This window comes from Rhinopithecus roxellana, chromosome 5 (genome assembly GCF_007565055.1).
Source record: "Rhinopithecus roxellana isolate Shanxi Qingling chromosome 5, ASM756505v1, whole genome shotgun sequence".
Taxonomy (NCBI): domain Eukaryota; kingdom Metazoa; phylum Chordata; class Mammalia; order Primates; family Cercopithecidae; genus Rhinopithecus; species Rhinopithecus roxellana.
In genome coordinates, this window is record NC_044553.1 from 29,765,404 (window position 1) to 29,791,637 (window position 26,234).

The 26,234-nt window shown below is 46.2% G+C and overlaps 1 protein-coding gene across 6 annotated transcripts in view; it reads left to right on the forward strand.

Moving 5' to 3' along the window:
- The window catches only part of STARD9 (StAR related lipid transfer domain containing 9), a 150,750-nt gene that overhangs the window by 111,843 nt on the left and 12,673 nt on the right, over positions 1 to 26,234 (forward strand). For all 6 annotated transcript variants that reach the window (XM_030931371.1, XM_030931372.1, XM_030931374.1 and 3 more), the window contains 5 exons: positions 310 to 760; positions 2,651 to 12,862; positions 13,048 to 13,245; positions 13,660 to 13,843; positions 14,256 to 14,393. In XM_030931371.1, coding sequence (XP_030787231.1) covers positions 310 to 760; positions 2,651 to 12,862; positions 13,048 to 13,245; positions 13,660 to 13,843; positions 14,256 to 14,393 — 11,183 coding nt within the window. The remainder of the gene's footprint in view (positions 1 to 309; positions 761 to 2,650; positions 12,863 to 13,047; positions 13,246 to 13,659; positions 13,844 to 14,255; positions 14,394 to 26,234) is intronic.

The following is a 26,234-nucleotide window of genomic DNA, read 5'->3' on the forward strand; positions in this document are numbered from 1 at the left end:
AGGAAGCTAATTTCCTTATTGTCCTCAGAATTATGGACCTCCTACTTACCACTCCTCATTTGCTTATGTGTCCATACACTACTGCCTGCCCTAACATGTGCCCACTGTTGTGCTGAGGCTTGAGGGTCTTCATTCCCTTACGCTGTGGTAAGGGAGCCCTGTAGCCCTGCAGCCCTCATCCTGCCACATCACCTTGGCCAGCTCTTTCCCTCTGCACAGGTCCAGCCATGGCTGGAGGTGTCTGAGTCCAGGCAGCCACAAGCAGGGAAGGAGATGCTGAACTTCTCTCTGGGTGTTTTTGGTTCCCAGACCAGCAGTGTCTGCTCAGAGAAGAGACCTGGCTGGCCCGCTTGCGACAGCAGCAGCAAGAAGACCATGTAGCAGAGAAAGAACTTGAGGCATCTGTGGCACTTGATGCGTGGCTTCAGACAGATCCTGAGATTCAGCCATCCCCATTTGTCCAAAGTCAGAAAAGGGTGGTGCAACTGCAGCTCCTGCGGAGACACACTCTTCGGGCAGCAGAGCGGAATGTCCGGCGGAAAAAGGTCTCATTCCAGCTAGAGAGAATCATCAAAAAGCAGAGGCTGCTGGAGGCCCAGAAGAGACTGGAGCAGCTCACGACATTGTGCTGGCTCCAGGATGACAGCACCCAGGAGCCCCCATACCAGGTCCCCAGCCCTGATGCCACAGTCCCACGGCCTCAGTGTAGAAGCAAATTGACGAGTTGCAGTTCTTTGAGCCCCCAAAGGCTCTACAGCAAGTACGTGCCCCAGCTACACAGGTAGAGCCAGTAGTTGTCACCTGGAAGCACTTGGTTACAGTTTACAACCTTGTTGCCCAGGTAGTGTTCTGTTTTTCCCCATGCCTCGTTTCCTCAGTCTGTGAAATGGAAGGATGTGTGTAGTCCTCTCTTCCTCATGGCTTTTTCTGTCTTCTGGCTACTCTTCCTCCTTCTGTGTATATCGTTTTAGATTCAGGCCATTCCCATCTTCCTTACCCTCCGAGTAGCAATTCTTGCTTCCTTGGTAATATCTTAGGAGTAAGGATCTCGGCCTCATTTTTCATCTATTCCTTAGACCTGGACTATCCATATATGTTTCTTTGTAAGTCACACCTCAGTCTTGTCATGCCTGTAACCAGACTTCTTGAGTCCTACACCACCTCCCTCCCCAACCCACCACATCAAGTGAGCTTTCTGACCCCACCTCCCACCTGGTGAGTAAGCTCTCTTTTTGACTCCCAGGTTCAAGTTGGGACCTTCCTTCTTTTCTCCATTACCCCTTATATGCCATCAAGGCCGGGCTGTATTATCTCCCAGACTCATTGGAGCAAGGGTTTGTGTCTTATACCTCTTTATATCCTCAGGACCTAGCACAAGTTCTCGTCCATAGGAGGTTCACAGTTAACGTCTGTTGGTGTTATGTTTGCTCACCTCTCTGGTCTTCAAAGTACTTGGTGGGCTTTTTTAAAAAAAAACTTTAATATGAAAAAAATTTAAACATATGCCAAGTTGGAAGAATTGGAAGAATAGTATATGTATCACTGATACTATTCAGCGATTATTAGGCTTTACACACTTGCCTACCTTCCCATTTTCTGAAGTTTTTTAAAGCAACTTCTAGACACCTTGTCCCTTTAGTTCTGCATTTGTAAGTATACACTTCTAAAAAAAAATGGACTTTTCTTGTAACCACAGTGTTATTGTGACAGCTACCAAAATTAAGATTATTTGGTGTATTCTAAAACCTAGGCCATGTTCAAATTTCTCTGCTTGCCTAAAACTGTTTACAGTTTTCTTTTTTCTCTCTCTTTTTTCTCTAACATGGTTCAGCATTAAAACGGTTGGTTTTTCAAATCAAGATCCAAGCAGGATTTACATGCTGCATTTGTTTGTTGTTTTTCAGGTTTCTTTTAACCGTTCTTCTTGTTTTATTTGTAATCATTATTTTTACTACTTCATATTATTGATAATTACAGTTCTGTAGAATGTGTATCACTCTATAGATTTATCTTTTGGTTCCTCATAATACCATTTAAATTGTTCCTCTATTCCTCATATTGCCTATTAATAGGAAACTTTCCCTATAAGTGTGATTAGCTTCAGTTCAGTTTTTATTTTATTTTATTTTTTGAGACGGAGTCTTGCTCTGTCGCCCAGGCTGGAGTGCAGTGGCGCAATCTTGGCTCACTGCAAGCTCCGTCTCCCAGGTTCACGCCATTCTCCAGCCTCAGCCTCCCGAGTAGCTGGGACTACAGGTGCCTGCCACCACGCCCGGCTAATTTTTTTTAATTTTTTAATTTTTGTAGTAGAGACGGGGTTTGACTGTTAGCCAGGATGGTCTCGATCTCCTGACCTCGTGATCCGCCCATCTCGGCCTCCCAAAGTGCTGGGATTACAGGTGTGAGTCACCGCGCCCAGCCACTTCAGTTCAGTTTTTTAATAAGATGAAGAAATTGAGGAACAGAGTGGGCCTGGAGCTTCTCCGAGAGCTAGGACTAGTGTCCACAATTTCATTTAATACCTAGAGAGCTTTTCTCTGGCTCTGAAGTCAATAGGAGACAGTGACATTGGCCTTGTTTTTAACCTCCTTCTGTTCACAGGAAGTAGTACCTCTCGCGTCTTCTGAGATAGCTTTCCTTGTCTTCACAGCATTTTCCTAAGTTGGGATCCCTCTACCACATTACCACCTATGCCTGACCCTACTCACCAAACATCAGAGAAAACATCATCAGAAGAGTGTTTGTCACAGGCAGCTTCCTACCCTCCAAGGACAGGGTGTCTCCTCAAGAACGTCCTGCATTCCTCAGGCCATGGGCAGCCCTGCACAGCCAGAGCAGCCTTGTCCAGGAAGGGAGCCTCAGCTCCAGACACTTGGCTCACCGTGAGTCCCAACTCTGTTGGCATCCAGGAAATGGAGAGGGTGGGTAAGCAGCCCCATCAGATGGTGATCCAGGGCTTAGCATCTCTGGGGAAATCAGCTAACAAGCTAAAGCCAAGGCATGAGCCAAAGATCCTCACCTCTACTACCCAGACCAGAGGGGCGAAAGGACTAGCAGACCCTAGCCACACACAAGCTGGGTGGCGAAAAGAAGGGAACCTGGGGACCCACACGGCTGCTAAGGGAGCCAGTTGCAATTCCCCATATCCTCATGGATCCAGGCAGACTGCTGGGCATGGAAAGGCAGTCAAGACTTTTTGGACAGAATACAAACCACCTTCTCCAAGGAGGGCATCAAAAAGGCGTCAGAGGGTCCTGGCAGCCAGGGTCAGAAATACTACCAAAAAGTCCTCTCACTTGCCTCTTGGCAGCCCTTTCAAGAGACAACAAAATACGAGGGACCTAGATACCATGGCCCCACTCACAGATTTTAGTCCAGTAGTGGATCATTCAAGAGAAGACAATGATTTTTCTGACTCAGATAGCAACTACTCAGTGGATTCTCTCTCGTGTGTCTATGCCAAAGCCCTGATAGAGCCACTAAAGCCAGAGGACCCTCAGGAGAGGACGTGGGATTTCCTGGAGCCAGAGAACTCTGAAAGTGACGACAGCCAAATATCTGAGGACTCACTGGCTGAGAAGAGGTACCAAAGCCCACAAAACAGGCTAGGGGGAAATCATCCCACCAACAACCATGGCCACCCCAGGACCAGAACTAGAGCTTCTGTGAGGGGCTTCACTGCACCCTCAGACAATGACCTACTTGCTCAAACTCACAGGAGCTTCTCCTTGGATAGCCTGATTGATGCTGAGGAAGAACTAGCAGAAGGTCAGCAAGAGGAACCTTTCTCTGGTTCAGCTGATGAGATACCCACAGAGACTTTTTGGCACCTGGAGGACTCCAATCTGCCTGTAATGGACCAAGAGGCAATATGCAGGCTTGGTCCCATCAACTACAGAACAGCAGCTAGGCTGGATGCCGTCCTGCCAATGAGCAGTTCGTTTTACCTTGATCCTCAGTTCCAACCCCGTTGTGAGCTCCAACCCCATTGTGAGCAGGCGGAGTCACAGGGAGAGCCAAGCTACTCTGAGCAGGCCAACTCTCTCCAAGGCATGCAGCTTTCAAGAGAGAGCCCACTGAGCCCACTGATGTCCATGGATTCCTGGTTTTCCTGTGACTCTAAGATTAACCCCAGCAGCCCCCCAGGAATAGTGGGTTCTTTATGTCCAAGTCCTGATATGCAGGAATTTCACCCCTGTAAGGAGGAGAGACCTGGATACTGGCTAAATACTAAGGAACTAAAGCCATCAGATGCAGAAACGGTTCTGCCATATAGCTCCAAACTGCACCAAGGCAGTACTGAGCTCCTCTGCATTTCAAGAGATGAGCACACAGCCTCTGCTTCTGATACGTCCAGGCTGTCTCTCTGGGGAATTCAAAAGCTTATTCAACCAGGAGCTGATGGCACTTTTCAGGGCAGATGCATCTGTGACATGACCCAGCAGGGCAGCTCTGAAGCATCCCACAATTCTAGTGTATCAAACGTGCTGTCTGCCTCTGCCACCACATTGACTCATGTAGGCGGCACCCACGAAAGGGACTGGTCTGCCCTTCAGCAAAAGTACCTCCTTGAACTCTCTCGCCCTGTTTTGGAGGCCATAGGAGCACCCAGGCCAGCTTTCCCCTACCTTGAGGAAGACTCTGGTTCCCTGGCCCAAGCTTCTGGCAAAGGAGGAGATACTCCATTGCCAATTGGCCCTAAGGTATCTAGCAATCTGAATCTCAACAGCTTTCCAATCCATCTGTCCAGAATCAGGCGTTTGAGGGCAGAGAAAGAACAGGACAGTTTAAATGCCAAATTAGAAGGTGTTTCAGATTTCTTTAGCACTAGTGAGAAAGAGGTGAGTTATGACGAAACTTATTCAGCAGACTTAGAATCATTGGCTGCTTCTCGATCTACAAATGCACAGGTCTTTGCAGTAGGGAACACGATACCAGATTCCATGACAGAAGCATGTGAAGTCAAGCAGAACAACTTGGAAGAATGCCTTCAGAGTTGCAGGAAACCTGGACTGATGACTTCCTCTGATGAGTATTTTTTCCAGAAGAATGCTTGTCACAGTAATGTCACTACAGCCACCAAAGCAGACCATTGGCCCCAAGGCTGGGCTCCTCTCAGGAAAAATAGTGCAGTCCAGCCAGGGCAATTAAGTCCTGACAGCCACTACCCACTAGAGGAAGAGAAGACAGATTGCCAGGAGAGCTCTAAGGAAGCAGTTAGAAGACACATAAATATCTCCTTTGCCTTTCCTTCAGGTCCAGAGCTATACCTTCACTCTGCTCCCTGGAATCCATTGTCATCTTCCCTGCAGCCCCCACTCTTGGAAACATTCTATGTGACCAAAAGCAGGGATGCCCTGACAGAAACTGCCTTAGAGATTCCAGCTTGCAGAGAAGTAAGGGTACCTTCCCCACCCCCCAGGGAAGCCTGGGGCTTTGGTCACAACCACCAAGCTCTCCAAGATGCTTATTTGAAGAATAATTTGCCAGTGCTGTTACAAAACCAGAATTCTAAGGTTGCCTCATCTGAGCAGGTCACAGCTGAGATACCAGTAGATCTGAATACCGAGGAAGTCATCAGAGAATCAGGTAAATGCCCTGGAAATATTACAGAAGAAAGCCATGATTCAGTTTATTCTTCTGTTACTCAGAACAGACATTTTCTCCCCTCTACCAGCACAAAAGTATGTGAATTTGAAAATCAAGTTGGAATTTTAAATAAACACAGTTTTCCAGCACTCGAAGGAGGAGAGGTCACTGCTCAGTCCTGTTGCAGTGTTTCCTCAGACAGCACTGAGTCTGGGAAGCCTCTCCTCCTCTTTCTTGAATCTGAGGCATGTGAGGAAGAAGAGCTGGATCAGAATACAGTTATGAGGCAGACCATCAATGTAGGCCTTGAGAAAGACTTGCCATGGGAAAGTGCTGTTTCTTTGAAGTCCAGATCTGTACATCATAGGGTAAGCAGCCCGGTGATGGTGGCCCAGGATGAGAGTCCAACCCCTAAGTGGGAAGGGAAAAATGAAACTAGGCTTCTTGAAAAAGCTCTTCATCCCAAAGATAGCTCAGAAGAGTTTAAGCTTCCAGGCACAAAGCCTGCATATGAGAGGTTCCAGTTAGTTACACGCCCTCAGGAAAGAAACCCCGGTGAATGCAAGGGTCCTGGAAAATCACAAGAAATGTTAAATCCCAACGGAGAACCTTCTGGAAAGAAACAGAATAAAAGAGTTAATAATACTGATGAAATGGCTAGGCTAATTAGGAGTGTAATGCAGCTGGAAAATGGCATCTTAGAAATTGAATCTAAGCAGAATAAGCAGGTTCATGCTTCCCACACACCAGGTGTCGATAAGGAGTCAGTGTTCCAGGACCAGAAGGAGCAGGAGAAGACTGACCATGCCCTTAGGCCAGACAGCTCTGGAAACCTTTTGACCTCTAAGGATCAGCCATCTTCTCCAAGACAGACAGATGTTACTGTCTTTAGGGATAGTGAAGCTGGAGAGATGGAGGTTAACAGCACTGGGAACCATCCCCAGGTCCAAAAAATCACCCCGAACCCCTTCAGGTCAAGGGAAGGTGTACAAGAGAGTGGACCTGTGAGAGAGCATACCCACCCAGCTGGATCAGACAGACCTGCCAGGGATATTTTTGATTCTTTAGGGAAACACACAACTTGCAGAGAGTTCACCAACACTTCTCTTCACCCACAGAGAATGAAAGCCTTGACTAGAGCTCTGCCATTGCAGCCCAGGCTAGAGAGGTCTTCTGAGAATAATGGCCAGTTGGTAAAAGCATCAGCAAGTCTCAAAGGGCAGCCTTGGGGCTTAGGAAGTCTTGAGGAATTGGAGACTGTGAAAGGTTTTCAGGAAAGCCAAGTTGCTGAACACATAAGTAGTTCCAACCAAGAGGAGCCAAAAGCTCAAGGTAAAGTTGAAGAAATGCCTATACAAAGGGGAGGCAGCCTACAGGGAGAAAATAAAGTGACTCAGAAACTTCCTAGTCTCAGCCAGCTTTGTAGGGACACATTTTTCAGCCAAGAAACTGTCAGCCCGTTACTAAGCTGGACCGAATTATCTACAGCTCCTCCTCACCAAGACCTGAGTAATACCTTGCCCTTGAATTCTCCAAGGCGGCCAAGAAGCTGTCTTCATGTACCTGGTGTTCTAGGCATCTCTTCACTTGACTGTGTGCTGGATCTCACAATGTTGAAAATTCATAACAGTCCCTTGGTAACTGGAGTAGATCATCAGGACCAGAGTACAGAGACCAGAGGCCACAGCCCTGAAGGAAATGTTAGAGGGGGTTCCTCTGAGGCACACACTGCCTGGTGTGGGTCTGTGCGATCCATGGCCATGGGATCTCATAGTCAATCTGGTGTACCAGAGAGCATTTCTCTGGGGACAGAGGACAGGATCTCAGCAAGCACCAGCCCCCAAGACCATGGAAAGGACCTCAAAATCACCTTGCTGGGTTTCAGTACCAGTGAAGATTTTGCTTCTGAAGCCAAGGTGCCTATGCAGAAAGAAATAGGAGTCAGTTCACTGAACAAGGTCTCTAGCCAGCCTGAAAAGAGGGTCAGCTTCTCCTTGGAAGAGGATAATGACCAAGTCAGCAAGCCAAGGCAGAAGGCAGAGGAGGAGACTGAGGACCTCGGACTGACCAGCAGTGTTTCCTTAGCACCTGTTTCCCTGCCGAGGGTGCCCAGTCCGGAGCCTAGGCTGTTGGAGCCCTCTGACTATGCATCCATGTGCCTGGCCATCTTGGAGGAGATCAGACAGGCAAAGGCCCAGAGAAAGCAGCTTAATGACTTTGTGGCCGGGGGCACAGTCCTTTCTTACTGTGAAACTTTGCTGGAACCTGAATGTTCTTCAGGGGTTGCTGGCAGGCCTCAGTGTAAACAAATAGACCTGTCATCATCAGACCAGACCAGGAATGAGGGTGAAGCACCGGGATTTCGTGTGGCATCTCTATCTGCTGAAGCAGGGCAGACAGATCTGTCAACTGACGAGAGGAAGGTCCAGGCCACACCTCTGTCTGCAGACAGCTTTCAATCTCTGCCCAGTACGGAAACTGACAGAGAGCCGTGGGATCCTGTGCAGGCTTTCTCCCATGCTGCCCCTGCTCTAGACAAAGAACATTGTACTGGAGAACAGAGGCAGTTCGCGGGAACAAGTGAACCGTTTATATGTCACTCTGGTTCTTCTGAAATCCTAGAGAAAAAGAAAGATGCAACCAGAACGCCTTCCTCTGTTGATCCTTTGGCCACAGACAGTCTTCTTTCTTCAGCACCTGTGGAAGGGGTCAGGAGGGTAGTGGCTGCCTTATCTTCTCAGGCCCCTTGTGATGATCCTAGAGTGACTCTGCATGAGCTAAGTCAGTCAGTTCCACAGGAGACTGCAGAGGGCATACCTGCTGGCAGTCAGGACAGCAGCCCAGAGCATCAGGAACCCAGAACTCTAAACACCACATACGGAGAAGTTTCAGGTAATTTATTAGTGACTGCACAGGAAGAAAAAACAGCCCATTTTGAAAGTCAATCTGTGACCTGTGATGTTCAGAATTCTACAAGCCCCTCAGGGCCTAAGCAAGACCATGTCCAATGCCCTGAGGCTTCCACTGGCTTTGAAGAAGGTAGGGCAAATCCCAAACAAGATACCATTCTGCCTGGAGCTCTGACAGGGGTTGAACTGGAAGCTCCCACACAGCAGTGTGTGAATTGGAAGGAGAGTGTTGGGTCTGGGTTGACAGAAATCTGCGGGGCTGGCAGCAAACATTCCAGACCAACTCCACTGCCAGATCAAAGACCAAGCCCAAATCCTGAGGAAATTGGGGAGGGAGCCCCATGCAGATATCCAAGGGAAGCTTTACATGACCCTGTCTTCTCAAGGAACCCTGAAGGCAGCAGGACTCTCAGCACGTCTAGAGGAAAAGAGAGCAGAACTCTTCCTTGCCCACAGCCATGCAGTTCTCAACCTGTTGCTACTCATGCTTATTCCTCCCATTCCTCTACTTTACTGTGTTGTAGAGGTGGTGACCTGGGGAAGGAGGCTTTCAAGGCTGCCCTGCGTACTGTCCACCCACCCTGTGGGGTACCTTCCAGGGCCTATGAAATGGATGAGACAGGAGAGACCTCTTCTAGGGGACCTGATGTGCATTTGACACGTGGCCTTGAGCCCAAAGATGTTATTAGGGAATTTAGTATAACAGAGAGCAGCACTTGTGAGCCTTCTACTGTGGCTGCTATCCTATCTGGGGCTCAAGGCTGCAGATCTCCTTCTGCCTCTGACGTGAGGAGGACAAGTTCCTTCAGCCACTCAGCTACTAATGGAAGCTTAGGATTAATAGGTGCTCCTGAGGAAAAGGTTGCTGAGAAGCAAGCAAGCACAGAACTTGAGGCTGCCTCTTTCCCTGCAGGCATGTACTCTGAGCCACTGAGGCAGTTTAGGGACAGCTCTGTAGGTGACCAGAATGCACAGGTGTCTCAAACCAGTCCAGAACCACCTGCAACAACTCCGGGACCACACATCCTGGATTTAAGTGAAGGGTCTGTGGAGAGCAAGGTGGTGGCAGAGCCACAGCATGAATGTTTTGAAAATACCACCAGATGTTTTTTGGAAAAGCCACAATTTTCCACTGAATTGAGAGATCACAATTGCTTGGATTCCCAAGCCAAGTTTGTTGCAAGGTTAAAACATACCTGCAGCCCCCAGGAAGACAGTCGCTGGCAGGAAGAAGAGCAGCACAGAGACCAGGCTTCAGGTGGTGGTGAAGGCTTCACCCAGGGTATGAATCCCCTTCCTTCTAATGAAGGTGGCTTAGATAGCTGTCAGATTTTAGATGCTAGGAGACAGGAGGTGGCTGTGGCCAAGCCTCCTGTGTCCAAGATTTTATCACAGGGCTTCAAAGACCCAGCCACTGTGTCCTTGAGGCAAAACGAAACACCACAGCCTGTTGCTCAGGGGCCTGGCAACCTCTATACTGGCAGAGAGCAGCCAGCCCTCAACCACAGGGGCTCACTTCCTGTGACTGCAATCTTCTCTGGCCCCGAACACTCCAAGTCCTCCCCCACACCACAGTTCTCAGTTGTCAGCTCTTCTCATTCTCTTCAGGAGCTAAACTTGAGTGTGGAGCCTCCTTCCCCTACAGACGAAGATACACAAGGGCCTGACAGATTGTGGAACCCACATCTCAGGGGCTATTCCACAGGAAAGGCAGTGGCAAGAACATCTCTGCAGGCCGAGGACAGCAATCAGAAAGCCTCATCTCACTTGGATGATGGCACTACTGATCACAGGCCCCTGAAGCCTGCCACCCCTCCTTATCCAGTGCCTTCTACCCTCTCACACATGCCAACCCCTGATTTCATGACCAGCTGGATGTCTGGTACTTTGGAACAGGCCCAACAGGGAAAGCCAGAGAAACTGGGTATCCAGGTTAGGCCAGAAAATTGGTGCTCTCAGATGGACAAAGGAATGCTGCACTTTGGCTCCAGTGACATCAATCCCTATGCCCTGCCCTGGCGTACAGAGGAGCATGCACATATCAGCTGGAAGCAATATGTGTTTGGCAGTACGGTCGATGTTTCCTGCAGCCAGAAACCCCAGGGCCTGACACCATCAAATGTGGCCCGGTGCTCCAGCATGGACAATGGCCTAGAAGACCAGAACTCCCCCTTCCACTGTCACCTCAGCACTTATGCCAATATTCGCGATCTGTCAACCACACACAGCAGCACTGAGAATGCCCAAGGTTCAAATGAGGCCTGGGAAGTATTCCCAGGGAGTTCTTCAATTGCCTTAGGAGACCCCCACATTCTGATGAGCTCTGAAGGAGTAGCCCCCACTTCAGGTCATGACAGAAGACCCCAGTTCAGGAGCCCTTCTGGTGAAGCAGATTGTCTGAGGAGTAAGCCCCCCTTGGCTGAAGGAAGTACTGCAGGTCCAGTGGATGAGATTATGCTGCTGTATCCATCAGGGGCAGGCTGCCCTGTGGGACAGACCAGGACGAACATATTCGAACAGGGCACACAGACCCTCGACAGCAGGTGCCACCAGAGCAGCACTGACATCTCCTTTGCTCAGCCTGAAGCTAGTGCGGTATCAGCCTCTGATCTGGCCTCATGGACCAGCATGCACAGTCTGTCTCTCCACCTCTCACAGCTCCTGCACAGTACTTCAGAGCTGCTTGGGAGTCTCTCCCAGCCAGGTGTGGCCAGAAGGGAGCAGAACACCAAGAGGGACATCCCAGATAAAGCCTCACAGGCCCTGATGATGGATGGCTCTACTCAGACCACTGTGGATGAAGGCAGCCAGACTGACCTCGCCACACCCACCCTGTGCCTCCAGGCTTCAGAGACCGAACCTCAGGGGGCCAATGTGATCCTTGAAGGGCTGGGTTCAGATACCTCAACTATGTCTCAAGAAGAGGGAGATGTGCCAGGGGTACCTCAGAAGAGAGAGGCAGAGGAAACAGCACAGAAAATGGCACAGCTCCTATATCTTCAGGAGGAAAGCACTCCCTACAAGCCCCAGAACCCTTTAACACCCTCATCCCACTTGAGGTTTCAGAAAGCCCCCCTTAGGCAGCATCTTCCTTCTGTGGGCCCCTCAGTTTCTGATGCTTTCCTGCCTCCCAGCTCCCAGCCAGAGGAGTCGTCTTGCATAGCTGTCAGCAGTCCCAGTCCCAGCCCCTGTCATTCCCCAGGGCTCCTTCCCAATACTTCCGAGTACCCTGGGGACCCTAGGGTCAAGAAGAAGCTGGGCCCCACCAGCGCTTTGTTGGTGGACAGGGCCTCCTCCCCAATCCTCACTCTTAGTGCCAGCACCCAAGAGCTGGGTCTTCCCCCAGGCTCTTTGACCCTCTCGGCCCCTTCAGCTCACCCTGTTGAAGGCCACCAGAAGCTTGACTCCAGCCCAGACCCTGTTGGTGCCCCAAGGACTCCAATGGATAATTATTCCCAAACCACTGATGAGTTGGGCGGCTCCCAGAGAGGTGGAAGTGCATTACAGAGGAGTAACGGGACGTCCTTCCTTGAGGTACACTCCCCGCACAACCCACAACAGAGTCCAAAACTCCAGTTTAGTTTCTTAGGGCAGCACCCTCAGCAGCTTCAGCCCAGGACCACGACTGGGGTCCAAAGTAGACTGCAGCCACCACCACTGAGGCACAGGAGCCAGAGGCTGGCCGACAGCTTTGTGCCTGAGGAGGTGACTTCCCCGGAGCATGGCCCACTGAGCGGTAGGGAGCCAAGTCAGTGGCGGAGCAGGACAGAAAATGGAGGTGAGAGTTCAGCATCTCCAGGGAAACCACAACGCACTCTGGACCGACCTTCCTCATGTGGAGGCCTCCAGCACCTCAGCCCCTGCCCTGTCTCTGAGTTGACTGATACTGCAGGGCTCCGAGGTTCCGCCTTGGGCCTCCCTCAGGCCTGCCAACCCGAGGGGTTACTGTGCTCCAGTTGCCAGATGTGCATGGCCCCTGAACCCCAGCACCACAGTCTGAGGGACCTCCCGGCGCATAACAAATTTAGTAACTGGTGTGGGGTTCAGAAGGGCTCACCTGGGGGAATGGACATGACTGAGGAGGAGCTGGGGGCCAGCGGTGATCTCAGCTCTGAAAAGCAGGAAGAGGGCACCCCACAACCTCCTAATGACCACAGCCAGGACCCTGAGTGGTCCCAGGGGGAGCAGATCCCCCTGCAAGTTGGGGCCCAGAACCTCTCACTCAGCGTGGAACTCACAGAAGCGAAATTGCACCACGGCTTTGGGGAGGCCGATGCCCTGCTCCAGGTGCTGCACAGTGGGACAGGGGAGGCGCTTGCTGCTGATGAACCTGTGATATCCACCTGGAAGGAGCTCCATGCACGGTAAGGGCCCCCAGCCTGGAGTCGGGAGGGGAAGAGGTGGGCTGTGAGGAAAGAGAACCCCAGAAAGCTAATAGCTTGCTGTTTCCTCTGCCCTGGTTCATCTCTGGGATTTTCCAGGGGTCAGAGATAGCTCTTAAAGTGAAGGACATTCAGGGCCAGCTTCAGCGAATCATGTTTTGCCTCAGGCAAAAAAAAGCCGTTGAGACCCTCAGGAGAGAGCGGGCTGAGCGACTTGGGAACTTCTGCCGGACGCGAAGCCTTAGCCCCCAGAAACGACTGAGCCTCCTGCCCAACAAAGAGCTCTTCATCTGGGAGCTTGACTTGCCCAGCCGACGCCGAGAATACCTGCAGCAGCTGAGGAAGGATGTTGTGGAAACCACCAGGTAGGGTGGACCCAGAACCCTGCTGGAAGCAGGCTCTGTTGGGGGAGGGGAGTGTGGAGAGCAGGAGCTGAAGTTTTAGCATCCTGGAGGGTTCTCTATCTGAGACAGGGTATGTGGAAAGAGGACATAGAAGGGAATGGAGTGAGGGAGGGGTTGGGCAGAGAGAAGGCACAGGAAAGGATGGACAGAAGGGCTCTGACATGCTATGCAAGTCTGCAGGCCTGGGTCTCAACGTGGCTTGGTTCTCTCTGTACAGCAACCTCTCCTGAGGCTAAAAAATCAAACTTTAAAACCCTGTGGGCAAATGGAGGATGGGTCTTTTAAGAAGATGGTATCACCCAAGCTAGCCTTGGATGGACACACCAGAACTGTTACCCACCCACTGTGTTCTTTCCACCCCGTGATCTTCCTCAGGAGCCCAGAGTCAGTGTCAAGGTCAGCTCAGCCACCCTCTGACATAGAGCTGATGCTGCAAGACTACCAGCAGGCCCATGAGGAGGCCAAGGAGGAGATTGCCCGGGCCCGAGACCAACTGCGGGAGCAGACAGAACAAGAGAAGCTGAGAATCCACCAGCAGATCATTTCCCAGCTGTTGAGGGTATGGAGTGGGGCAAGCCTCTGATTTCAGGATAGACCTGGACCTCAGACTGGTCCACCTTCACTGTGGCTACCTCTGAATCTTGGGACATACATAACATTTGGAGGAGGCTGTGGGACCCCTGTTGTCAACTCAAAGCTGGGCTCACTCTCTCTTTACATCATCACACCAGCTCCTTTCCCTGGCCACGGCCTGGGAGGAAGAGGCTTTGGTGTGAAGTGCAGGGTATGGGGAAATATGAGCAGTGGTGGCTTTGAGAAAGCCAGGGCATGTGAGGCTAAGTCAGGGAGGCCCTGGGAGGTGGACAAAGGAGCAGTAGAGGTGAGCAGGGAAGGGGTGGCTTTCGGTAGGAGAGGGCATAGCCAGTGAGGGCACGTCAGAAGCTGGTTAAATGGTGATTTGTCCTTCCCAGGAAGAGGATAAACTACATACCTTGGCCAACTCCAGCTCCCTGTGCACCAGCTCGAATGGAAGCCTCTCATCTGGCATGACCTCTGGCTATAATAGCAGCCCAGCCTTGTCAGGCCACCTCCAGTCCCCAGAGAATGCGGTGAGTAGGCAGATGTTGGGAATGAGCCAGGGGCCCAGACTGCCAAGGCAAGAGTCTGGGCGGGACGCTGTGCCTCCTGGAGTCTGGGCGGGATGCTGTGCCTCCTAGAGGCCACTGCTGACATGAGCCCTTCTTATGTGCCGGCCGTTGGTTTTCCATTTAGTTCTGCCCCCTGCTCCTTCTGTTTATTCATTCATTCAACAAATGTTTATTCTGTGGGTATAATTTTAGGATACAACGGGGAGCAAAACTGTTCTTGTCCTTAGGCTGTTTGAGGGATAAATATTAAACAACTGATTTTATTGTTTAGTTATTGTTGCAGTAAATTGTTTGAAGAAGGGTTGCTAAACCAGCATAAAACCAGGGGTCTGACTTAGTCTGGAAGGTCATAGAGATATTCCGAAAAGAATGTGTTTAGACTGATACGAGGATACGAGGTAGTTAATGCAGTAAAAGCTTAGTGGTGCTGTTATCGGGAAAGATGTGGGCCTAGCAAGTGAGGCCTTGAGGACGAAGAGTTTGAGGAACTATAAATGAAGTTTAGTGTGGTTGGAATATAAAGAGTGAGACGGGAAAATGACATGAGAAGGGACTAGAAAATCATGTGGAGTATAATGAGAGTTCTGCCCCCTTTCTAATCCATTTCATTGTGTGACTTCCCAAAAGTGAAAAGGCTGCTGAGAGATGATTGCTTGCTTTAGGGCACTGCCAGTGAAGATGATCAGAGGTGGATGTAATGGAGAGAGAGATCTACGGGACTTGGTGACTGGTTGGGTGTTAGAGGAAGGCAGAGCGGGGAGTTGGGAACAGCACACACACTTTTGACTTGAGCAGCTGAAGGGCGGCCATGTGAACAATGACAAGGAACACTGGAGGGAGAACCAGGTTTTGTGTGGAAGATGATGAGTTTAGGTTTGTACTTACTGAGTTGATGGTGCCTGTGAGAAATCCAGGTGGAGCAGTTGGAAATCTCGAGCTCGTAGGTAAGATCTGCCTGGGGATGAACATTTGAAATTCATTTTACAAATACAACGTCATTTAATAAAAATAATATTTAAACAGTAGCAAAGGACATCCAATGTCAGGTGCATGTTTGAGTCTCCTATTTCCTTCCCCCAGAAGCAGTCATTTACCTCAGTTTGGTGTGTATTTCCAGGGATGATGTGTATACGTCTTTTTGTAAAGCAGATGAATGGGAGTATACTGTACTCACTTTCTCACTTTGCTTTTTCTTTTAAAAATATCTTTGGGATATCATTACATATCAGTAAATCTAGTACTGACTTATTTTATTTTTTTTAAGAGCCAGGGTTTTGCCATGTTGCCCAGGTTAGTCTCACACTCCTGGGCTCAAGCTGTTTGCCCATCTCGACCTCCTAAAACGCTGGTATTACAGGTGTGAGCTGCCATGCCTGGCCTTCTTTTTAACAGCTGAATAGTGTTTCTTTTTTTCTCTTTTATTGCATGTTTTTAAGTTTGATGTTTTATATAGATAATATATTCATATAGTAGAAAGGGTACAAATATATACATATATAGGTTGAGCATCCCTGATCCAAATATCAGAAAGTCAGGATACTCCAAAATCGAAAACTTTTTGAGCACTGTGACACCAGAAGTGGAAAATTCTACACCTGACCTCATGTGACAGATTGAGTTGAAACACAGTCAAAACTTGATTTCATTCTCAAAATTATTTAAAACACTATATGAAATTACCTTCAGGCTGTGTGTATAAGGTATATATCCAACATAAATTTTGTATTTTGCACAGATCCTATCCCCACATATCTCCTTATGCATATGCAAATTTTCCAAATTCCAAAAACATTCAAAATCCAAAACACTTCTGGTCCCAAGCATTTTGGAGAAGGGGTACTCAACCTGTAAAAGGGATACAGGGAAATACCCGTCCCTGCCCTCAGTCTACCTCTCCTTTACCCCACCCAAGGAAAGCAGTGTTGTTTCTTGGAAGGTGTTCTCCTAGGAGTCTTTATGCATACAAAATAAAACATATTATGCCACTGTCCTATACCTTATATATCTTTTTCACTCAGTATAATTTGGAACTCTATTTGAATATGCAGAGAACTTTCTCATTTTTTTCATTGCTGCATAGCATTCCATTGTAGAGTTGCACCGTAATTTAACCAGTATTCTAACTTGGGTTGTTTTCAGACTTTTGCCGTTATCAGCAATAGTACAGTGAATAACTTTATGCGTGTATCATTTTGTACATAAGCAAATATATCTGGGGGATACATTCCCAGAAGGGCACTTGTACAAAGAGTATATACATTTAAATTTTTGATAGATACTATTTTCTCTCACAGATGAGCTAATTTATACTCCCACCAGTAATAGCTGAGAGTTTACCTTTTCCCAGACTCTCACCAACATGTTATCAAATGTTTGGATTTTTTGCTGAAAATTATATCTCATTTTTCTCATATGCTTAAATATTTTTATTTCCTTTTTCATGAACCATCTGTTCATATCCTTTGCTCATTTCTCTTTTTCTCTTGTCAATTTCGAGAGTTCTTTGTTTTTAGCAAGAATAGCCCTTTGACTGATATGAACTATAAATATTTTTTTCCCAGTGCTTCATTCTCTTTTGTCTTTGCTTGCTTATTTTGTTTGGGGCCATGCAGGCAGATATACTTGCCAGTTTTCCTTTTATGATATCTAGGTTATAAATAATAACTAGAAACACATTCTTCAATCCAAAATTATAAAGAATTTCTTCCATGGTTTCTTCTAGAACTTCTGTGGTTTTATTTTTTCATATTTAAATCTTTGTTCCCTTTGGAGTCATCTTCATATGAGGTCTGGATCTGATTGTGTTTTTTCTAGATGGCTGTCCAGTTGTTCCCATAATGCTTGTTAGTTTATCTTTGCCTCACCTGTTTAAGGGGTCCCTTTTCCTTACACCAAAGCTTAGAATAGAGTCTACCCAGCCGGGCGCGGTGGCTCACGCCTGTAACCCCAGCACTTTGGGAGGCCGAGGCGGGCAGATCACGAGGTCCGGAGATCGAGACCATCCTGGCTAACACGGTGAAACCCTGACTCTACTAAAAATACAAAAAAAATTAGCCGGGCGTGGTGGCGGGCGCCTGTAGTCCCAGCTACTCAGGAGGCTGGAGAATGGCAGGAGAATGGCAGGAGAATGGCGTGAACCCGGGAAGCAGAGCTTGCAGTGAGCCGAGATCGCGTCACTGCACTCCAGCCTGGGCGACAGAGCGAGACTCCGTCTCAAAAAAAAAAAAAAATAGATTCTACCCTGTGGTAGTGTTAGTCCACCACTACCCTCATTGGTCTTCTCTTTCTGAGTTTACCAGAGTATTCTTTCTTGTTTATTAAAAAAAAAATTGTATTATTTTATTACAATTTACACATAATGTAAATATTTGTGAGGTACAGTGTGATGTTTCAATACATGTATACATTGCGTAATGATCAGGCAATTAGCACATCCATCACTTTAAACGTGTATCATTTCTTTGTGGTGATAACACAAAACCCTATCTTCTAGCCAACTTGAAATATACATTACATTATTATTAGCTATAGTCGCCCTGTTGTGTAATAGAACATCAGAACTTATTCTTCCTTTCTAACTTTGTACCCGTTGACCAACCACTCACTCCCCATTACCCTCTTCCTGATCCCCTCCCCAGCCTCTGGTAACCACTATTCTACTCTCTCCTTCTATGAGATCAACTTTTTTATTTTCTTTTTTTTGAGATGGAGTCTCGCTCTGTCACCAGGCTGGAGTGCAGTGGTGCAATCTCAGCTCACTACGAGCTCCACTCCCGGGTTCATGCCATTCTCCTGCCTCAGCCTCCGAGTAGCTGGGACTACAGGCACCTGCCACCATGCATGGCTAATTTTTTGTATTTTTAGTAGAGAAGGGGTTTCATCATATTAGCCAGGATGGTCTGGATCTCCTGACCTCATGATCTGCCCGCCTTGGCCTCCCAAAATGCTGGGATTGCAGACATGAACCACTGCACCTGGCTAATTTTTTTATTTTCATTATTTATTTATTTTTGAGACAGAGTCTCACTCTGTCACCCAAGCTGGAGTGCAGTGGTGTGATCTTGGCTCACTGCAACCTCCGTCTCCCAGGTTCAAGCGATTCTCATGCCTCAGCTTCCTGAGTAGCTGGAATTACAAGCGCCTACCACACCCAACTATTTTTTGTATTTTTAGGAGAGATGGGGTTTCACCATATTAACTAGGCTGGTCTCAAACTCCCGACCTCAGGTGATCAACCTGCCTCAGCCTCTCAAAGCACTGGGATTACAGGTGTGAGAGATCAACTTTTTTAGATTCTGCATATGAGTAAGATCATGTGGTGGTTGTCTGTCTATGCTTGGTGTCTTCCACTTAGTATAATGTGTTTTATGGCTGAATACTATTCTATTATGTATATATACCACAGTTTATTTGCCCATTCACCTGTAAACATTTAGGGTGATTTCATCTCTTGGTTATTGTGAGTAGTGCTGCAATAAATGGGGGAGTGTAGATATCTCTTTGACATACTAATATCGTTTTCACTGGCTATATACATAGTGGTGGAACTGCTCGATCATATGGTAGTTCTGCTTTAATTTTTTGAGAAACCTTCATACTGTTTGCCATAATGGCTGTATTAATTTACATTTCTACCAACAGTGTATAAGAGTTCCCCTTTCTCTACATCCTTACCAGCATTTGTTGTTTTCTGTCTTTTTATTACAGCCATTTAGATGGAGTGAAGTGATATTTCATTGTAGTTTTGATTTGGATTTTCCTAAAAACTAGTGAGGTTGAGCATTTTTTTCATATACCTGTTGGCCATTTGAATGTCTTTTTTTGAGAAATGTGAATTCAGGTTTTTGCCCCTTTTAACGTTGGATTATTTGGGATTTTTGCTGTTATTTGAATTCCTTATATAGTCTGGATATTAACCCTTTGTCATATGCATAGTTTGCAAATACGTTCTCCCATGCTGTGGGATGTCTCTTCACTCTTTTCCTTAGCTGTGCAGAATCTTTTTAGTTCGATGTAACCTCATTTGTCTATTTTTGCTTTTGTTGCTTGGGCTCTTGAGGTCTTATCCAAAAATTCCTTGCCCAATCCAATGTCATAAAGCATTTCTCCTATGTTTTCTTCTTCTAGTTTCCTATTTTCTGGTCTAAGATTTAAGTTTTTGATCCTTTTTGTATATGGTAAGAGATAGGGGTCTAGTTTCATGCTTCTGTATGTGGATATGCAGTTTTCTCAGCATCATTTACCACAGAGACTGCCCTTTCTCCGTTGTGTGTTCTGTCTTTGTCAAAAATCACTTGGCTGTAAATGTGTGGATTTCCGTGTTCTCCGTTCTGTTCCTTTAGTCTGTGTGACAGTTTATATGCCAGTACCATGCTGTTTTGGTTACTACACCTTGGTAGTATTTTTTGAAGTCAGGTACTGTGATGCCTCCAGCTTTGTTTTGCTCATAATTTCTGTGGCTGTTTGGGGTCTTTTGTGGGTCAATATGAATTTTAGGATTTTTTTTATGAAGACTGTTGTTAGTATTTTGATAGAGATTGCACTGAATCTGTAGATTGCTTTGGGTGATATGGACATTTTAACAATACTCTTCCAATCCATGAACATGGGATATCTTTCCATTTAGTCATGTCCTCTTTAATTTCTTTCACTGGTGGTTTATAGCTTTCATTGTAGAGATCTTTCACCTCTTTCATTAAGTTTATTCCTAGGGACTTTTTTTTTTTTTGTAGCTATTATAAATGGGATTGTGTTCTTGCTTTCCTTTTCAGATAGTTTGCTTTTGATGTATAGAAGCACTACTGATTTTTGTATGTTGATTGAGAAATAAAAGTAAAATTCTAAGCCTCCAACTGACTGAACAGACCACCTCTTAGCCAGGGAGACCCCAGAGAAACCTTAAAAGCTGAGTGCATGACCAAGAGAAGATGTTGAAATAAATGCCCTGACCGGGCACGGTGGCTCATGCCTGTAATCCCAGCACTTTGGGAGGCTGAGGCAGGCAGATGACGAAGTCAGGAGTTCAAGACCAGCCTGGTCAACATAGTGAAACCCCATCTCTACTAAAAATACAAAAAATTAGCCAGGTGTGGCTGGGATTACAGGCGCCCGCCACCATGCCCGGCTAATTTTTGTATTTTTAGTGGAGATGGGGTTTCACTGTGTTGGCCAGGCTGGTCTCCAACTCCTGACCTCATAATCTGCCCGCCTCGGCCTCCCAAAGTGTTGGGATTACAGGCATGAGCCACCGTGCCTGGCCTGTTGTTATTATTTTTAATTTGTCTTTTATTCTTCATAGCAAAAATAGGAGTGGTTTATCTACTACAGTTATAATTTTAGAGTATTCTAAATTTGTCCATGTACTTAGTTTTACCGGTGAGTTTTATACCTCAAATGTTTGCTTGTTACACATTAGCATCTTTTTCTGTCAGATTGAAGAACTGCCTTTAGCATTTTTTATAAGGCAGGTCTGGTGCTGATGAATTTCCCCAACTTTCGTTTGTCTGGGAAAGTCTTTTATCTCTTCATGTCTGAAGGATAATGTTATTGGATAAAGTATTCTTGGTTGACATTTTTTTTTTCCTTCAGCACTTTGACTGTCATCCCACTCCCTCCTAGACTGTAAGGTTTTTGCCGAGAAATTTGCTGCCAGACCTATTGGAGCTCCTTTACTTGTTATTTGCTTCTTTTCTTTTAAAAAAATTACAATTTAATTAAGTGTTTTGTAGAAATGGGAGTCTCACTATGTTGCCCAGGCTGGTCTTGAACTTCTGGCCTCAAGCAATCCTCCTACCATAGCGTCCCAAAGTGTTGGGATTACAAGCATAAGCCACCACACCTAGCCTATTCTTTTCTCTTGCTGGTTTTGTGACCTTTTCTTTGTCCTTGACATTTGAGAATTTGATTATTATATGCCTTGGAGTAGTCTTATTTTGTTAAATTTAACTGGGGACTTTTTACCTTTCTGTACCTGCATATTTGTATCTTTCTCTAGGTTTGAAAAGGTCCCTGTTATTATTGCTTTGAATAAACTTTCTACTTCCCTCTGTTCTCATTCTCCACTCCCTCTTGAATGCCAGTGACTCATACATTTGTTATTTTTATTTTTTTATTTTTTGAGACAGAGTCGTGTACTGTTCGCCCAGGCTGGAGTTCAGTGGCACAATCTTCCCACTGCAGCCTCTGCCTCCAGGGTTCAAGCAGTTCTCCTGCCTCACCCTCCTGAGTAGCTGAGATAGGCGCCTACCACCATGCCCAGCTTTTTTTTTTTTTTTTTTTTTTTTTTTTTTTAAATAGATACAGGGTTTCACCATGTTGGTCAGGTTGGTCTCGAACTCCTGACCTCGTGATCAGCCCACCTTGGCCTCCCAGAGTGCTGTGATTACAGGCGTGAGCCACCGTGCCTGGCCACATTTGTTCTTTTGACACTATCCCACGGATTCTTTAAACTTTCTTTTGTTCTTTTTCATTCTTTTTTTTTTCTTTCCTCTTCTGTATTTTCAAATATCCTGTCTTTGAGCTCACAGATTTATTTTTCTGCTTTGTAATTTCTGCTGTCGAGACCCTGTAATGCATTTTTGTTTGTTCAATGTATTTCACCTCCAGGATTTCTGTTTGATTTTTTGAAGATTATTTTAATCTCTTTGTAAAGTTTCTCACATAGATTTCCGAAATATTTCTCTGTGTTTTCTTCAAGTTTGTTGGGCTACCTCAAAACAACTATTTTGAATTTCTTGTATTAGATTATACTTCTCCATCTCTTCAGGATGGGTCACTGGCACCTTATTTAGTTGGTCTGGTGAGGTCATAGTTCCCTCAATGTTATTGATGCTTTCCAATGTATGTCAATATCTGGGCATTAAAAAAATAATATTTATTCCAGTTTTTGCAATCTGGCCTTGTTTGTACCTGTCCTTCAGAGGGCCTTCCAGGAATTCAAAGGAGCCTGACTGTTGAGTTCCCTAAGCCTGTGGTCACTGTAGCCCTCTTAGCACTAGAGGGCACTCTAAGCCTGTGTAGCTGGGACTTTGTTATAGACTCCAATGTCGCTGGCCCAGATGGACCTGAGTAAGACCCAGGGAGAGTTCCCCACCTTGTGTGGTAATGCTGGCCAGGGCCCTGAACCAGGTGCTGGTTTTGTTGTTGTGGGCTTGCTACTGGGTTCCAAGGAAAAGTCCCATGCACAATTCCTTCTCCTTCCCCCAAGCAGATGGTGTCTTTCTCTGCACCATGTTGCCTAAAGTTGGAGGGAAAGGTGATGTGGGCAATCCTGTGGCTGCCACAACTGATGCTATGTAGGGTTACACCTGAAGCCTATGGCCTCCTGACCAGGGTGGACATGGGTCATGCTCAAAGCCCAGGCTGCTACCATGCTGAAATTTATTTGGGGCCCAAGAACGCTTTAGCTGGCCAATGATGTGAGAATCACATTCATCCTGATGGGGGTGGTGAGTTCTTTTCTGGTGCTTAGTGTGGGTCCACAGTCTTTGTCCATGAGTACAGGCGTGGAATTAGGCTGTGAGGTTTTTTCTGGTTCTGTGTATTACTGTGGCAGACTTAGTACTGGGTTCTAAGGCAAAGTCCCATGTCCACTAACCTCCTCTTCTGCCATGTGGACAGTGTCTCTCATCACTACCTAGGGTTGGGGGAGGGTTGGTGCAGATAATATGAAGCTGGCCTTCCTATTCTCTTTAATGCATCTTCTTCTCCTTGTAAAATCTAGTACTTTTATCTATCAACTGGTTTTCCTAGCTCTAGTGAAGATATTTTCTTGTGTGGATAGTTGTTCAAATTGATGTTTCTGTGGGGAACTGTCACTGAAGGGTCCTATTCTGTCATCTTGCTGTGCCTCTGTGTTACTGATCTGTTGTTTGTTTGTTTGTTTATTTTGAGATGGAGTCTTGCTCTATCACTCAGGCTGGAGTGCAGGGGCGCCATCTTGACTCACTGCAACCTCTGCCTCCCAGGTTCAAGCGATTCTTCCTGTCTCAGTACTCCAAGTATCTGGGACTACAGGCCTGCATCAACCTCCAGGTCTGGCTAATTTTTCTTGTATTTTTAGTAGAGATGGGGTTTTGCAGTGGTGGCTAGGCTGGTCTCAAACTCTTGACCTCAGGTGATTCGCCCACCTCAGCTGAACAAAGTGCTGGGATTACAGGCGTGAGCCATTGCACCCAGCCTGTTGTTTGTTTGTTTATTTTATTTTTTATTTTTTGAGATGGAGTCTCACTCTGTCACCCGGGCTGGAGTGCACTGGTGCGATCTCAGCTTACTGCAACCCCTGCCTCCTGGGTTCAAGCGATTCTCCTGTCAGCCTGCTGAGTAGCTCGGATTACAGGTGCCCGCCACCATGCCTGGCTAATTTTTGTATTTTTAGTAGAGATGGGGTTTCACCATGTTGGCCAGGCTTATCTCGAACTCCTAACCTCAAGTGATCCACCTGCCTTGGCCTCCCAAAGTGCTGGGATGAGCCAGCCACCGCGCCCGGCCTGTTGTTTATTTTTTATATGAAATTTAGGATCTCACCTTGTCTAGTTCAATTGCAAGAACTTGTTACTGTTTTTAATAGGATCATGTGGATTGACTTAGGGAGAAACCACAACTTATGCTGTAGAATTTTCTAACCAAGAACATACTAGTTTCAATCTTTCTTTTTGTATTTTTAAAGTTTTCATATGTCTCTCACATTTCTTGTCAGATTTATTTCTGAGTATTTTAAGGTTTTTGTTACTTTTGTAAATAGGTTTTTCCTTCTCTTATATCTTCTGATTATTTTGTATGTATTAAAGCTATTGATTGCTGTGAATTAATTTTGCATCTATTTTTTTGGTTGATTCCCTAGACCTGCACTACTAATTTAGTAGCTGCTAATACATGTACCTATCTTAATTTCTTTCTTTCTTTTTTTTTTTTTTTTTTTTTTTGAGATGGTGTCTCGCTCTGTTGCCCAGGCTGGAGTGCATTGGCATGATTTTGGCTCACTGCAGCCTTCACCTCGATCTGTAAACGATTCTCCTGCCTCAGCCTCCCAAGTAGCTGGGATTACAGGCGCCTGCCACCATGCCTGGCTAATTTTTGTATTTTTAGTAGAGTTTGGGTTTCCCCATGTTGGCTAGGCTGGTTTCGAACCCCTGACCTCAGGTGATCCACCCATCTCGGCCTCCCAAAGTGCTGTGATTATGGGCGTGAGCCACCACACCTGGCTTTTTTATAGCTTTTGAGCTGAGATAGATATGTTTTTGCAATACTAAGGAAGTATCCAACTATTCCTAGCTTATAGCGTATTCTTATCCAGAATGTGTATTTCAGAGTCTTTGGAGATGATTTCATTCATTCATACATCCATCTATCTATTTTTGGGCTAATATTGAACTATTCTTGCAATCCTGGAATAAATCCTATAATATATATTTACGATTCTGATGTACTGTTCTTTTAATGTGTTGTTGGAGTCCACTTATATTTTAGAATTTTGCATCAACATTTGAATTTTTCTGTGGTTTTTGCTTTCACAATATATTCTTTAGGTTTTGTTATCAATGTTCTACTCCTTTTATAGGAAAGAAAGGTGGTACTTTTCCTTTTCAAGGTTTATGAATAGTTAAAAAGGTAATAAAAACTTGATACCTGTTAAATTGGCAAAATTTAGGAAGCCAGATGATGCCAGATTTTGGCAGGACTTTGAGGATATTGGAACCATTGTAGGTTCCTATGACTCAGCAATGTTTGCATAGGTTATGAGAGAACATGTAAGGAATTGTTTATTAAGGCATTATTTGAAGTGGCAATGAGTTGGAGAACATTCCTGAATCCATGACTGAGAATGGATAGGTAAAATGTGGTAGTTGCACACATGAAATATTAATACTATGCAAGAATTGAAATCAACACATTAAATACCTAGGCAGAATACTGAGTGAAAAACTTTTTTTTTTTTTTTTTTTGAAACAGAGTCTCGCTGTGTCGTTGAGGCTGGAGTGCAGTGGCACGATCTCAGCTCACTCCAACCTCCCACTCCTGGGCTTAAGAGATTCTCCTGCCTCAGCCTCCCTAGTAGCTGGGACTACAGGTGCCTGCCACCATGCCCAGCTTATTTTTTTGTATTTTTAGTAGAGACAGAGTTTCACTCTGTTGACCAGGCTGGTCTTAAACTCCTGACCTCATGATCTGCCCATAAAATGAGACATGTTACTATTTGTAAATTAAACAACATATACAGTATATAACTACAATATATAAAACAATAACTTTTTGCAAGAACACATACAAACAAAAATATATACTCTAAGCATATCAGAATGATTTTGGTGGGACAGCGAAATGGGGATGAAAAGTAAAAAAATTTGAGAGCCAGACATGGTGGCTCACACCTGTAATCTCAGCACTTGGGGAGGCTGCGGCAGGAGGATTACTTGAGCCCAGGAGTTTGAGTCCAGACAGGGCAACATAGAAAAAAAAAAAAAAAAAAAAAGCCAGGCGTGGTGCTGCACACCTGTAGTCCTAGCTACTTAGGAGGCTGTGGTGGGAAGATTGCTTGAGCCTGGGAAGTCGAGGCTGTGGTGAGCTGTGATCACGCCACTGCACTCCAGCCTGGGTGACAGAGCAAGACCCTGTTTCAAAAAAAAATTTTCTTTTCAATCATCTTTTAAAGTTGGATATAATAATCCTTTTAAATTGACAAGGCTTGGTGTTTCAGCAGGGGATTAGTTCTTTGAAAAACTTCTTCAATGGAAAATGGTCTGTTAAGATCAGGGTTTAGCAAAATATGGCCCTTTGGCCAGATGTGACCTGCTTCCTGTTTTT